Source organism: Gorilla gorilla, chromosome 10, assembly GCF_029281585.2.
Source record: "Gorilla gorilla gorilla isolate KB3781 chromosome 10, NHGRI_mGorGor1-v2.1_pri, whole genome shotgun sequence".
Taxonomy (NCBI): Eukaryota; Metazoa; Chordata; class Mammalia; order Primates; family Hominidae; genus Gorilla; species Gorilla gorilla.
Window position 1 is genome coordinate 120,761,659 of NC_073234.2, and position 16,185 is coordinate 120,777,843.

General features: G+C 44.2%; 1 protein-coding gene and 1 long non-coding RNA gene across 3 annotated transcripts in view; one reads left to right on the plus strand and one right to left on the minus strand.

The window, feature by feature from the left end:
* The window catches only part of LOC129525829 (uncharacterized), a 69,071-nt gene extending 62,103 nt beyond the window's left edge, over positions 1-6,968 (minus strand). The window contains exons 1-2 of one of the 2 annotated variants that reach the window (XR_008670330.2): positions 6,727-6,968; positions 3,405-3,477 (exon numbers count right to left, since the gene is read on the minus strand). This is a non-coding gene — a long non-coding RNA (uncharacterized lncRNA). The remainder of the gene's footprint in view (positions 1-3,404; positions 3,478-6,726) is intronic. The other variant, XR_008670331.2, reaches the window with a different exon arrangement.
* A 180-nt stretch (positions 6,969-7,148) lies between these two features.
* The window catches only part of C10H12orf75 (chromosome 10 C12orf75 homolog), a 40,771-nt gene continuing 31,734 nt past the window's right edge, over positions 7,149-16,185 (plus strand). Inside the window, exon 1 of the mRNA XM_031000617.2 lies at positions 7,149-7,425. Coding sequence (XP_030856477.1) covers positions 7,380-7,425 — 46 coding nt within the window. The 5' untranslated portion in view covers positions 7,149-7,379. The remainder of the gene's footprint in view (positions 7,426-16,185) is intronic.

Below are 16,185 nucleotides of genomic sequence, written 5' to 3' on the forward strand. Positions count from 1 at the left end.
AATTTACTTGGAAACTTAAAAGTTCTAGATAATTCATGGGTTAATAGGCAATGAAAATTATAAGGAATTTAAAATTGAAGGACAATGAAAACAATAAATATCCAAACCATCTGGATGCAATTTAAGCAATATTCCGAAGAAAAAAGAACGCTTAAATGAATTTGGTATTTAACTCAAGGAGTTGTAAAAAATAATATCAGGGTAAACCCAAAGAAATTAGAAAGAAGACAACAGGAAAAGGAAGGACTGGAAATAAATGAAATTGAAAACAAAACAGAAAAAGAAATGGTTAAAAAAAAAGTGGACTCTGAAAACTCCAGCAAAATGAACAAATCTATAGCAAGACTAATCAAGAACGAAAAAGTGCAAATAAACACTATGGGAAGGCAAAAGGAGGCACATCCACAGATATAAAAGGGATTACAATCACCACAAGAAAACACTATTATCAGCTGTAGGCCCATATATTTGGAAATGTATACTGTAGCAGACACAGTTAGTTGCTGCAACTGTGCTATGCTATGCTATGCTATAATGTGCTATGCTATGCTATACTGTGCTATGCTATGCTATAATGTGCTATGCTATGCTATACTGTGCTATGCTATGCTATACTGTGCTATGCTATGCTATAATGTGCTATGCTATGCTGTAATGTGCTATGCTATGCTATAATGTGCTATGCTATGCTATACTGTACTATGCTATACTATGCTGTGCTATGCTATACTGTGCTGTGCTAAAATATGGTATGTTTTGATAACACAACCCTAACATCTCAGGTGGCTTACAGATCACAAATATTGCTTTCTCATTCATGTTGCAGGTTCAGTGTGGGTGTGGGTGAGGTCCTCCACCCCACGCCACGCAGTGACTCAGGGGTGCAGGCTGACAGAGGAGCCAACACCTCCACATGTGCTTCTGGGGTCATTGCAGCTGGAGAATCTAGAATCTAGCTTACTGTAGAATGTTTTTTTGGGGTGGGTGTATAGAGTCTTACTCTGTAGCCCAGGCTAGACTGCAGTGGCATGATCTTGGCTCACTGCAACCTCCACCTCCTGGGTTCAAGCGAGTCTCCTGCCTCAGCCTCCCAAGTAGCTGGGACTACAGGCATGTGCCACCATGCCTGGCTAATTTTTGTATTTTTAGTAGAAATGGGGTTTTACCATGTTGGCCAGGCTGATTTTGAACTCCTGTCTTCAAATGGTCTCCCAGCCTTGGCCTCCCAGAGTGCGGAGATTACAGGCATGAGCCACAGCCTCTGGCCTGCAGAATCTTTATTACTCTTGTAATCAAGTACTTCTTGTCTACCACCCTTGAAGATGCTCTGTTGTGAGTGAAGTTGGCTGACAGCCTCCAGCTGTTGCCACCTTTGGAATCTGCTGCTGTGTTGAAGCTGAGCTCTGGGCAGCTCACAGCCTGGTGGAATTACTACGGCCTAGTCATGTCTGCCCAACATGGGACTCCCCTCCAGGCAATCTGCCTTTGAGATTCCCACTGGCCTTGGCCAAGACTTTCTCAGAGCTGCACCACAGTCTAAGCTTCTTTCTGCTCACTCCGAATTTACCTGTCTTTGTATTTCCCCCTCAAGGGTGTCAGATGTGCAATGCAGTCTGAAGGCTTTCCCTGCCTACTCCTGATCCCCTCCCACTCCGCGCTCCCTGTATCTTTCAGGCATCACCCCCAATAAACCTCTTGCATTCCTACCTCCTAACTCCCAGCAGTCCAGAATCTCAAAGTCATATTTAACCTTTAATCACATTTCATTGGCCAAAACTAGTCACATGTCCATGCCCATCTTCAAAGGGTTAGGGCAGTCTAACCCAAAGGAGAACTGGATATTGGGGCACATTTGTAATTTTTATCACTACTGAAAAACCCTAAATAATGGGAAGAGAGGTTCTCTAAAAGAAAATAATATTTATTTGGGAGTAAGCATTGCAATGGAATATGGTGGGTGTATTCGGGGAAGTAAAGGAAGATAATGGTTTTTAAAGAATAAATAAGGAGGATTACGTAATTGTTTTGAGATAATTGTCCTTGGCTACAAGGATCAATAACAAGGGTTATGCCAGTCAGGTTCGACAGGCAGTTGCTGGGCAGATGTCTTTGCAGAAAAATTTTTTTTTTGTATAAGGGTGCAGTACCCTTTGTGCAAGATTGTGAGTTTTGGCCGGGGGTGGTGGCTCATGCCTGTAATCCCAGCACTTTGGGAGGCTAAGGTGGGCAGATCACCTGAGGTCAGGAGTTGGAGACCAGCCTGAACAACATGGCGAAACCCTGTCTCTACTAAAAATACAAAAATTAGCTGGGCGTGGTGGCACACGCCTGTGATCCCAGCTACTCAGGGGGCTGAGGCAGGAGAATCTCTTGAACCCAGGAGGCAGAGGTTGCAGTGAGGTGAGATTGCGCCATTGCACTCCAGCCTGGGTGAGAAGAGTGAAACTCCACCTCAAAAAAAAAAAAAAAAGATTGTGAGTTTTGCATCCTTTTCTGGTTGTTTTTGTAATCAGCCATATGTACGTGGGAACATTTCCTTCATGGCCTTCCCAGCCTCTATTTGTCAGGGTTTTAATAAAGTGACTCCACTTTGATTCTGACAACTTTTGATATACAACTAATGATTAAACAGTTATTCATTACCCTCCTTTTCTTGCCAGCAGAGCCCCAATTTTTTCAGGTGTCTATCCTGCACTTCCATCATGACTCAAGGGTAAACTGTAACTTACTAGAGCCAATTATAACCAATTTCCAGTAATTGGATCAAGAAAAGGCCAATGAAATCTTGGCTAATGCAATGGGAGAGGAAGTGTTCTGGGTGCCACCTGGATTTAAAAGTGACACAGGCCGGCGCGATGGCTGACGCCTGTAGTCCCCACACTTTGGGAGGCCAAGGCAAGTGGATCACCTGAGGCTAGGAGTTGGGAGGCCAAGGCAAGCGGATCACCTGAGGCTAGGAGTTCGAGACCACCCTGGCCAACATGGTGAAACCCCATCACTACCAAAAATACAAAATTAGCTGGGCGTGGTAGCGCATACCTGTAATCCCAGCTACTGGAGAGGCTGAGGCAGGAGAATCACTTGAAACTGGGAGGCAGAGGTTGCAGTGAGCCGAGATCCCGCCACCGCACTCCAACCTGCCTGGGTAACAAGAGCGAAACTCCATTTAAAAAAAAAAAAAAAGTGACACAGTGTAGGGAAGAGCCTCTTTTCTCTTTTCTGTTGGTGGGTATGGTTATGTATGAACTTGCTACCAGGTGCTGAGGCAGCCATCCTGCAGCATGTCAAGAGGGAAAAAGAGAAAAGCAAAAAGAAAATCTAGGCTGCCAAACTTTTTGTGGGGAGCCCTTTATGGGAAGAAAAATCATGGAAACTTAGACTTACTCAGGTTTATATTCTCCTACCTCTTGCTTTCTTTTTCTTGTCAGATGAATTTCACTCATACACCTCTTCTCTCTCCTTCATGCCAGATCAGTTCTGTTTGGAAGAATGAAAATGACAGCTAAGTGGTGTGATCTAACTGACACAGGGAAAGAAGCTGAAATTGACCACTCAGGAAATGAGGCATGTGTTAATGATTTTCTTTTGACTCATTGTTTTTAAAAACATCCACATGCAATCAACTGTTGTCTATAAAATAAAATAAAATTCCTAAAAAGGAAAAAGGGGGCATAGACTTGCTATTTCATTCCACATTATGAAGAGGACTAACATTTATTGGGTATTTACTATATGTCTGACATTTTACTAGGAACTTTTCATACTCTGTCTCACCAAATGACCTTGCTTGCCCTTTGAATAAAATTTTAACTCCTTTCCAAGGTGTATGTTCTGACCCCCCTCTCTGAAATCCGCACCCTCCCCATCTCTACTCCACAGATGGGCCTTTGAATTCTGGCTTTTTCTTTTATTCCCTCTTGTTTATGGAACACACCTAGCACGTTCCTGCCTCAGGGCTCCTGTTCTTGTCATTCTCTTTGCCTGGAATCCTCTTTCCTTGGATCTTCCCATGTCTGATTTCTTTCTTTTTTTTTTTTTTTTTTGAGACAAGAGTCTCGCTCTGTCACCCAGGCTGGAGTGCAGTGGCGTGATCTCGGCTCACTGCAAGCTCCGCCTGCCAGGTTCATGCCATTCTCCGGCCTCAGCTTCCCGAGTAGCTGGGACTACAGGTGCCCGCCACCACGCCCGGCTAATTTTTTGTATTTTTAGTAGAGACGGGGTTTCACCGTGTTAGCCAGGATGGTCTCGATTTCCTGACCTTGTGATCCACCCTCCTCGGCCTCTGAAAGTGCTGGGATTACAGGTGTGAGCCACCGCGCCCAGCCAATGTCTGATTTCTTTACATCAACCACACCTCACAAAAATATCCTTTATTCAGAGGGCCTTCTGTGACCATTCTATTAGGTTAGTGCAAAAGTAATCGCAGTTTTTGCCATTAAAAGTAACAGCAAAAACTGTGATTACTTTTGCACCAACCTTATATCTAGAATAGCACCTCTCCCTCTACCCCTAGTCTCCTATTCCAGTGACTTATTTTTTCCCATCGCACTTGTATCTAAAATTATCTGATTGTATTTGTTTTGATGTATCTCCTCCCACTTGATTTTTCCTCTCTCTCTTGTTCACTGCTGTCTCTCAAACATTTAGAAGAGTGGGTGGCACTTTAAAAACAGATTGGGGGTACAAGTGCATTTTTGTTACATGGATGTATTGGGTGGTGGTGAATCTGGGCTTTTAGTGTAACCATCACCCAAATAGTGTACATTGTACCCAACAGGTAATTCCTCATGGCTGGAGCTCTTAAGGTGATACTCAATAGTGCTTGTTGAAATAATTGATAGATCACATAATCTATAACATTATAAGGCAGAATGCACACTACGAGGAACCATGAGATATCTCAGTAAGTGAGTGTTAGAAAAGAACTCACAGGATTTAGGTTCATAATAGGTGATTTTGGTTGGGATTTAAGGAAGCAGGACTTTTTTTTTTTTTCTACATTGGATATTGTCAGGAAGCAGGGACAATTCTATGATTAGAGATTCTTAATGAACCTCATCTCTAGGCAGGAAGACAAGAACAGGGCTAAAACCATAACTGGTAAAGCAGCAGCAGACAATCCTATCAGGCAGGATGGGGAGATGTTTGGTGTTTTGGGGGTTTGCACAATGACCTTGTTTTCGTCAGCACTTAGACAAGATTACCGAGTCGCCTTGTTTTTTGTCTCATTTCATAGTTTATAGAGTGGCCTTGTGTGATATTGGTGTTCTATGCAACTGTGTTTAACAGGAGAATGCAAAGGCCCAGCTGTTGAGTGTCACAGCTTCTAGGCCAGTTTCTAGGTGTCAAGGTCCATTTTCTGTCTCTTACAAGTGTCCTAAGGCTGGAGTCTAGTGTCAGCACAGAAATAAGCAGGAGAATATCTTTCAGCTACTTGATAGTTCCATTTTCCCCAATTCTGGCTATGTATTAGGATGGACACTGAACCAAGACAGCACAGGCTGGTAGAGAAGCAGTACTTCTAGAAGTCAACTCAAAAATGCCTTTATTTATCCAAGAATTAATTATCCTCTCAGCACATGGCTACCACAGCTAATTTTCAAATGGAGAATGCTGTATATTTTGCATCCTGAATGATAGAACGCACCATTGCCTCAAAGGCCATGTTCAAAAACCTGCCAAGTCCTTGATTCTGGTTCAAATTTTTATGTAAACACAACAGTATGGTTTCAGGAAAGTCTGTTTTTTTTTGTTTTTTTGAGACAGAATCTCGCTCTGTCACCCAGGCTGGAGTGCAGTGGTGCTATCTTGGCCCACTGCAACCTCCACCTCTCAGGTTCAAGCGATTCTCCTGCCTCAGCCTCTTGAGTAGCTGGGATTACAGGTGTATGCCACCACACCCGACTAATCTTTGTATTTTTAGTAGAGACAGGGTTTCACCATGTTAGGCTGGTCTCGAACTCCTGACCTCGTGATCCGCCCATGTCAGCCTCCCAAAGTGCTAGGTTTACAGGTGTAAGCCACCGTGCCCGGCCTTAGGCAAGTCTTTTAACTAGCATCCCAGCATCCTCTGGGACTCTATGGCATCTGTATTCCTCTGTTAACATTCCTTCTATATTGTAATTAATTTATTTTAATCTATCTGCCTGGTTAGACTGTCTCCCACATATTTGTATCCCCGGAACTTAACAAAGGACTTGGCACAGGCTAGGCTCCCTACAAATATTAAGTGAATTTAAAATGGAGCTTTAATTCCTGGCTTGAAGTCACCTCACAAAACATTTAGTGAGTCTGTATTACAAGCCAGGAGGACTCTATGAAAAATCAGATAGTCTTTCCCTTTGAGGAATTTGCATTCATTTCTATTAGAGTTAATAATAATAATGATAATAGCTGATATTTACTAAAGATAGGGAACTTTGTTAGGTACTTTATATGTACCTGAGTTACTGTCATTTTATAGGTGAAACAATGGATGTACCCAATGGGTTAAGTTACTTTCCTGAGGTCACGCAGCTATTACGGGGCAGAACGAAGACTGTAACTCAGACAGTCTGACTGCAGTAACGCTGGCCCAACTATCAGGTTGAAACGTACAGCACCGTGCCCATTCACAGTTCTCTCATTTATCAGAGAGGAGGTCCTGAATCCAAGTTATTGATATCGTCGCAGACATTTGTTTTAAAGAGGAATAGGTCAATATGACCAATCTGGGGAAGAACTTACGTCTTTTGCCAGGCAGTGCGTACGGGGAACAGAGCTGCGTTGGCCTTCTGTTAAAGCAGCTGGGGATTTCGGTTTTGGCTTCAGATCTGCACAACATTCAGTCAATAGCATTTATTGGGCGTCCACTGTGCAGGGTGCCCCCTGCTACTTCCTCTCCTCCCCACATCCTGGGGCAGGGAGGGGAAGTGAGGAAAGAAAAGCAAAGACAAGGCGAGGAGGATGCTGAGGGTGGGCGGGCAGGTGGACACCCCCACCCCGCTGCGCCGGCCACGCCCCTTGCCGCACCCTCGCCCCGGAGCCCACTTTAAACTCCCGCCCCTCGTAATGACGACCAATGGCCGACCGCGAAGCGCGCAGGAGGCTGGGGATTGGCCAGTGCCGCGGTTGCTGGGGCGACGGGTGGGTCCGGCGGGTCCCCGGGTGGGGCGGGGCCGGGGCGAGGGGTGCCGGGTGGTTTCCGCCCGGCAGCCCGCAGCCCGCTGCGCCCCGGGCCGCGTCTCCCGGCGGTGGGAGGGGGCAGCCCCCGCTCGGCTCCTGGCCCCTCGCGGCCCCGTCAGCCTCCCGCTCGGGGTGCGCCGCCCTTCGTCTGGGTCTCCGCCCCCAGGACCCGCGGCCGAGAGCTCCGGAGCGCGGCTTCCCCGGCCGGCTGCGCGATGGGCTGCGGGAACTCCACCGCCACCAGCGCGGGCGCGGGCCAAGGTGAGTCCGGCGGGAGGCGGGGGCCGGCGGGGGCGGGCGGGAGAGGCGGCGGGAAGGAAGGGTGCAGGGATCTTGGGTGGGGGGCGCGCAGCCCCCTCTCCCCGTCCCCATTTTCGGGACAGGAGCAGACCTCCCGTTTCTGGAAAGACCGAAAGCGTGGCAAGTCCCCCGCGCGGGGGCGGTCGCGCCTGGAGCAGACGAGCCTGCGGGGCGTCTCTGCCGACGGAGCGCGGGGAGGACTGTCGCGGGCTCCCCTGCAGCCGCCGGGGCTCCCCTGCAGCTGGCGGGGCTCAGCGCTTTCCTGGGGGAGAGGATTCCCGGACGTGGTCCCCGGCCGCTCCCCCACCTCCCACACTTGCTCCTCCAGGCCTCTCCCCCATCTCCTCGGAACCAAGGCGCTGCACCTGGAAAAGTGCAGGAGAGCAAGACAGGACTTTTCGGGCAGTGGTGGTGGGGCAGGAAGCGGGGAAGGGTGGGAGTGGTGTTGGGGAGAACTAGAAGCAGAGCTGCAAAAACGCATCCGTGTCTGCCTTGATGCCGAAGACCGGCTGGGCTGCTCTTAGGATTTCTCTGAGAAGCTGCAGCAGTAAGGATGTTTTACATATGTGAGACAGAGCTTTATTATTAACAGTCTGTTAAGATACTTTCATTAAACACACACACACACACACACACACAAATAGAAACTTCTTTTTATACCACTTCATGTTGATTGGCAGGCAAGGTCTTCTAGCTTCCCCGGGCCAACCAGGCTTTGTGTCAAGTGACTTTTTCCAAAACTCACCCGTCTATTTCACCCTGCCTATGTCTCCGGATTTAAGGTAGCCTGGATCTGTTTTGAGTAATAACTGCTGACCTATTTCAGTGTCCTTTTGGATAAAGAGCTCCTATCTCCTCCAATTGAAGTCAATCAGATGCCACATCCTAGCCTAACCAGCAAATGCAAACAGCAGTCAGAGGCTGCAGTATTTCCTAGGCGGCTGTGGAGGCCCTGGCAATGACTTTGTAACCTTGGGCCTGTCACATCCCTTAACCCAGACGCCGGTAAAAAATGGAGTTTAAGACTCAAGACTAATTTATTTATTTTGCAGTTTATTTTGACGTTCACATAATGGAATCGGATGTGGCAATCTGCTCAGTACTTGGCCAGGTTTGTGTTTCCTCCTTGGCTGCCGTTGTTGCCACACATCGGGAATATTCTGCTTCAAGAGAAAGGGCTAACATATGTGCAATTCTAGTCCTAGAGATATGAATGAACCCAGGTGGCGATTTGTTGAAAAGTTTATGACTTACAGTTAACCGTTACTATCTTGAATTAAATCCTGTCCTGGTGATAATGCAGAGAGCCACAGGAGAGCGAATTTTTTAGATTCATTTAACAGTGGGGAAGGTTAGTTTAGCGCCTTATGCTAATGAGGGCAGACGGGCTTCAAACCTGCCTGTGGCCAGAAAGCTCTGCATGTATGAAACAATGTCAAGGCCACACCCCGCACTCAAATTGTGTCTCAGTGTACTAGGTACTGTGGCCGTATGCAATCCACTGCATGTGTAGCCTATTTAAAAAAGGTGAAGAAAAATTATCCACATTAAAAAAAATTGTAGGAAGGATTTGTAGCAGATTTCCCTTAAAATGAGGCTAGTTTCATGCATGTACATTTTGATTTATTAATGAACTGCTTGTCAGTTTTAGGGATGGAGAGGAGGTACCATTGCCAAATGAAAATCAGAATGATGGACCAGGCGCAGTGACTCATGCCTGTGTAATCCCAGCACTTTGGGAGGCTGGGGTGGGTGGATCACCTGAGCTCAGGAACTCGAGACCAGCCTGACCAATATGGTGAAACCCAGTCTCTACTAAACATGCAAAATTAGCCGGGCGTGGTGGTGCCTGCTTGTAATCCCAGCTATTTGGGAGGCTGAGGCACGAGAATTGCTTGAACCTGGGAGGCGGAGGTTGCAGTGAGCTGAGATCGCACCATTGCACTCCAACCTGGGCAACAATAGTGGAACTCCGCTCCATCTAAAAAAAAAAAAAAGAAAAGAAAATAGAAAGATGGTAAGGTATGATGAGCTAGCTCTAAAATGTTAATGTAAAAATCAAATTTTGGGGGAAAATATGATTTCTTGGGGAAATATGATTCTCTTTATGAATATTTGATTGACTTTTTCCCTGGGAGCATCTCTCTTATCACCTAAAGGGAAGTCATATAAAAAAAAAAAAGCTACTGAAAGAGTAGTTTGAGGAGCAGCCTCACTTTTGTTTGTGGACAGTGCATGTGAGAGCATGCTATTCTCTCCTCCAGCTTGCTCTTTGCCAAAAATTACTTTTCGTTCAGAGGAGAGAAGGATATTGAGTGCAGACTCAAAACATGCAGGAGACAACATGATGAGCAGGGAGTTATTGCATTACCTCTTTGATGGATATGCCCTTGTCTTGGAGAAGCCATTCCCAAACATTTGCCTGCCTGTGAGTCCACCTGGCTGACTTTGGGATTTGGTCATTGTTATTTTGAAATGTTCTGTCAGTTGGTGTTAGGAATTTAGGTTCAGAGAGGAAATACATCAGGATAAGAGATGTAAAGAAAAATAAACCACAATGCAAAGGTACTGAAAATCTCAGCTGTGAGCTTGGGCATCAGCGTCAGTTGCACTGTTGACCAAGCTGCGCACTAGGAGGACTGAACCCAAGCAATACGAAACGCGTTAAAGAGATACTGTCTTTCTCTTCTAGTTACTTACAGTGCACTACTTCCGATATGTCCCAGGAGTCATAGAATTCAGTAGCCATACAAACTTTTCAGAAAAAAAATTGTACAAAGAGATTGTGGAAAGCGTGCTGAACTTAAGAGTCTGGACAGTGAGCTTAAGCTTAGGTTTGGTGCTGTGCTGTTTGCATTATTGTGGGTGTTTCATTTTACTTTTTTGAATTTTGGTTTCTTTGTTTATATAATGGGAATAATTGGGTGTATCTTGTTTCATAAGGCTCATGTGAAACTCAAAAATAACATGAAAGCACTCTGTAAACTGTAATTATTACTATATAATAATATTATTAACACCATTTTGAAGGCAAAGTGGTTTTCCTTGAATATTTTTCTATAAGAACATGGCAAATATTTTTTCATGCATTAACATATTATTACAATACCCCTAAATCTGAAATCTCCATTCTGAGCCCTGTTTTACTTTTTGAGTTACTCAGGTAAACTGGATAATTGTTTCTCCTTTCCCTGAGATAGCAGGACGGCTGCCTCTCTTGGCTTTTGTCTGGTGGACTTGGTTAACATGACAGCTTGATATGCAGTAGTGTACTTGAGTTAAGTGGATTCCGTATGCCTGATGCATGGAGAAACTGGTATGGAGTAAAAGGGTCAAGTGGCCATAAGGAGTAGTGAGATGGATCAGCCCCTTGATAATTCTGGGTAGACTTGCCCCTGGAGTATGTTTCTATTAATAACTGTAAGCTTACACGTCGTCCACCCCTATGTGGGACCTCCTCTGCTGGGAACTTCTAGGGCAACGCTGGGGGCAGCCAGCAATGGATGTTTGTAGAATGAAGTCAAACTTTGTTGCTCTTGAGAAATTGATAGTCTAGGTAGGACGATTAAGCAATTGAGAATCACTGCAACGCAGTGGATAATAGAATATAATCTGGACCTTCAAGTTTGCAGGAGATATTGAATGACACAGTTAAATCAGAGAAGTCCTCCTGGAGGAGTTGAGCTGGGGGTCTAGATGGAAATGTGAGAGGCATTTTGAGTACACAAAAGCTCTCCACTTTCACATTTTGATATGATCACTCTCTCAAGGTAGGAATTTGATTTTTCCCAACCTGCAACTATATAAAGGATACAGCAATTTTTTTTGCATGGTCTAGAGTCTAGACCCCAAATTATGGAGAAACATGGGGATTGAATAGTTCATTTTAAAGTGTCACATTTGTTATAAGGCAGGGAGCTTTTGCACTCTCGCTCACTCTCACTCTTTCTCTGCAGTCAGATTCTTTACTCACTTGTTTTTCCCCCGAGCATGTCTCCGGACTAGGCAGAGAAATGACCAACCTTGCATTCTGAGTTAATGATGTCAGCAGGTAGGTCATTCCCTGTTATATAGTCACATTCATATAGACTATGAAGCAAGTCTTTGTAATGTAAATCAGAAATTCCTTTTTATGTAAACCAGAAAATCCCTTAAAAGTTTGGATAGTTCCCCATATCTACAGTAGTCTATTTTAATGCAGGCTAAGGCTGTAGAAATTATTTGCAGCAGGAGTTATCTCAGAAATATTCAGCTCATGATATTTGGTTAAATTGGTTAGTTGAATTTTTTCTGCCAGAGATATGTAATTGGTAACTGATGTTAACTTTGCAGGCAACTTACTGTCAGAATGTTTCCATAATAGTTTTCTGCTGTTTATGTAATAATAGTCTGAGGGGGAGGAGCTTGATAATTATTTACCCTATTTTATCAGTGTATCCCAGGGAGTTAATACAATCCTTTTGGGTCCAATATTTTAGATTAGTTATGTCCTTGTCCTCAATTAGCTAGATAATTGCATTCTTTTGAGGTAGCTATACTGGTCCAGGCTTAATTACATCTGTAAATGGTTTGGTAGTATTGAAATGATAAAGCTCTGTTTAGCAATAGTGCAAGATTTGTGGGGGAAATAATATAAAAATAATACAAAATTTTGTTGATATCATCATTTTTATCTTGCACTACTCCCCTTTCCCCCACAAGTATGTACCATCCTTCTTTCTATTCTTTAAACATGCTGAACTCATTCTTGTTTTCTCTCTGTGTGAAACACTTTTTTGCTGGAGAGCTGATACTATGTTTATTTCTTGTCTCCTTTCCCCTCCCCCAAATGGAGGCCTCATGAAAGCCTATACATTTTGTTTACAGCTGTATCCTCAGCCTCTAGACTAGTTTCCACATTTTTAATGGAACTCACTCTTGTTTTGTCTCTGTGTGAAACACTTTTTTGCTGGAGAGCTGATACTATGTTTATTTCTTGTCTCCTTTCCCCTCCCACAAATGGAGGCCTCATGAAAGCCTATACATTTTGTTTACAGCCATATCCTCAGCCTCTAGACCAGTTTCCACATTTTAAATGGATTTTTTGGTTCTTGAAATATATTTGTTGAATGAATGCGTATATTTGGGAAACAAAAAAGATACAAAATGAAGTCCTAAGTTGGTGTGGGCACACTGTACTCATGTAGCAATTGAGGGAAGAAAATAGAACCTCAGGAAGTCAGGGAAGCCTGCATGGAGGAAGTGGAACTTGATTTGGGTTTGAAGAATAGCGTGAAGGAAGTGGAACTTTATTTGGCTTTGAAGAATAGGTAAGATTTGGATAGCAGAAAATGGAAGGCAGGTCATTTTTAGTGCTGTAGGAAGTCCTAGAGACAGAAATGGGCTTGGCGCATTTCAGGGTAGTAAGAAGTCTAGCCTGATTGGATGTAGTCGTTCACATTGGTTGCAGGGTATTGGGAAGAAAGAATGGTTAGGATACGGGACAAGGAGGACAGAAAGGCACTGAGGCCACAGAGTTGAGAGTGGGCTCTGCAGCTAAAAAGGCCAAGTACGAATCCTACATTTGCCATTCATCATTTGTATGACCTTGGGCAATTTGCTGAGGCTGTCTGTTCCTTAGGTTCTTTGACCATAAAATGGGGGTGTAATAAGAGAGCCTATTGTAGATTCAGTGAGTTAATGTGTGTAAAGTGTTTAGAACAGTGACTCGTATATTGTAAGTACCCAATATACTATTTGTTATCAGTATAGGGAAAGACACAGCTGGTGTAGAAGGAAGGCGTGAGCCACTGAAGGCGTGTACATATAGAAGTGGCATCATTCACAGCTGCTGTCTGCGCTCAGAGAAGTGCTGAGGGCCTGGATCATGGCTGTGGGCCCTGAGGGGTAGAAGCGTTGAGGTCACAGATAACGTGGAAGACAGTTGAGCTAAAGAGAGGCTGCAGATGTGGGATGAAGGAAGAGGGAGAAGTAAAAATTAAACTGTTAGAGCCTGGATAACTGGAAGGAGGTTGCTACTCTAAAAGTAAGGTAGTAAGGGGCAGGTGATCAACATACTCGACTGTACCATGTTTGAAGTGATGATGAATAAAGAGAGATGTGGAGACCCCTCTGCTCAGGTAGTAATCATTGGTGAGACAGAACCAAGAAGCTCTGTGCATCATTCGCTTGCTGTGTCTCCCCAGAATTGATGGCGTCCAAAGCGAGTGATTGATTTCTGCCATTGTCACAGCCTGGTAGGTTCTTTTTGCCCACTGCCCCAAACAAAACCAGCGAGGGCTGGGCACGGTGGCTCACACCAGTAATCCCAGCACTTTGGGAGGCTGAGGCAGGTGGATCACCTGAGGTCAGGAGTTTGAGACCAGCCTGGCTGACATGGCGAAACCCCATCTCTACTAAAAATACAAAAATTAACCAGGCGTGGTGGCGCACGCCTGTAATCCCAGCTGCTCGGGAGGCTGAAGTGGGAGAATTGCTTGAACCCAGGAGGGTTGCAAGTGAGGCTGCAGTGAGCAGCCTGGGTGACAGAGCAAGATCCCGTCTTAAAAACAAACAAACAAACAAAAACCAATGAGAACAGCAGTTTTTGTGGCAGATAAAGAGTTTAATCATTGCAGGGCTGGCCAAGTGAGGAGAACAGAGAGAAATTTCTCAAACCTGTCTCTCTGAGAATTCGGAGGCTAGGGTTTCTTAAGGGGACTCTGGTAGGCAGGGGGTTACTGGGGAATTGGAACAATTGATTGGCTGGGGATGAGGTCATAGGGGCATCTAAAACATCTTTGGGCAGTAAAGTCAGTTCCCAGGAAAGGGTTGGTTCTCAGAACCAGGTGGCATCTCTTGATCTACCAAAATGTGAAATCTGAAAACTATGTCAAAGGCCAGGTCTTTAGGTTTCACAATACTGATGTTATCTATAGGAGTATTTGGGGAAGTTGGAAATCTTGTAACCCCTAGTTACGTGACTCTAGTGCAGTAAGCAACTTGTAGGAAAGCATGCTAAACAATAGCGGGTCATTGTTTATGCCTATTTTTTAGTAAAGTTTAAGCCCCTACCAGAATTTTAACCTTGCCGTATGAATGCAGCTTTGATCTTTGAACAAGGATGGGGGTACGGGGGGGGGGGTCAGTTTTCCTTGCTTCAAAGTGTAACTATAAACTAAATTCCTCTCATAGTTATCTTGGCTTCCATGTTAGAATAAAAAAAAAAACCTATGAAATTAAAAGCAAAGCAAAGTAGAGTCAGTTATATTAAATTTCTCTCATTATTTATAATTCAGCAAAGGCAGTTTTACCATGAGCCACTTATAGCTCCATACAGACATGGCTTAAATTTTATTATATCAGCTAAATGTCAGTGCACTAACTTATGCCTGTACTTCTTATATGGCTGCATTTATCTTTTATTTATTTATTTATTTATTTTGAGATGGAGTCTTGCTCTGTCACCCAGGATGGAGTGCAGTGGCGTGATCTCGGCTCAGTGCAACCTCCACCTCCCAGGTTCAAGAGATTTTCCTTCCTCGGCCTCCCGAGTAGCTGGGATTACAGGCATGCACCACCGCACCCAGCTAATTTTGTATTTTTAGTGGAGATGGGGTTTCACTGTGTTGGCCAAGCTGGTCACAAATTCCTGACCTCAGGTGATCCACCCGCCTTGGCCTCCCAGAGTGCTGGGATTACAGGTGTGAGCCACTGCGCCTGGCCATTTTTTGGTTTTTACTTGCCTGAAGTATAGCTGCTTGTCTTAGTTCATTTTTGTGTTGCTGTAAAAGAATACCTGAGACGGGGTAATTGATAAAGAATAGAGGTGTATTTGGCTCATGGTTCTGCAGCCTGTACAAGAAGCATGGCACCAGCATCTGCTTCTGCTGAGGGCTTCAGGCTGCTATCCTTCATGGTAGAAGGTAAAAGGGAGCCATAGTGTGCAGAGATCACATGGCAAGAGTGGAAGCAGTAGAGAGAAGGGAGGGAGGTGCCAGGCTCTTGCTAACGACCAACCAGCTCTCATGGAAACTAATACAGTTAGAGCCCACTTGTTACCACCAGCCATTCATGAAGGATCTGCCCCTATGGCCCAAACACCTCCCATTAGACCCCACCCCCATGAGATTCGGAGGGGACAAACAAACCAAACTCTAGCACTACTCGACAAGGACGACCTATAAAAACGAGATTTTCTAAAAGAGCTTCCATTTTCATTGACATAATTTTATGTCAATATATAATTTTATATTTCTAGGACACATTGACCTGAATTTTTTTCCTCCATTATTTGAAGAAATCACTTATGAATCTGTATTTTTTTATTGCACTCTGAAAAATAAGCATTGCTTTGGATGAAGTAATGAGCTGTTGTTCCATTTCTTTTGGCCAAACCAAGACTATGACATAGTTTTATAACTATTGTGGGTCAGAAGAGCATAGCAAGCTGTCAAAATTAAAGAGAATTTTATTTATTTTTCTGCAGTTATATTTATGTGGTTCTCGGAGGGACTGTTTCTTTTCTAAAACAAATAAGGAGTAAAACATTCCTGCATGTTTTTATTATTTCCCATAAGAACCATAGGCATTTATGTTTCTGATAATTTATGCTGAAAGAAGAGTGCTTTTTAAATCTTCAGTATTATTTTTTTTTTTTACAAATTCTTCACATACATAATTTTATTTCAGGTGTGTGTGTGTGTGAATTATCACCACTTGGTTTGAAGAATGTAACTTAAT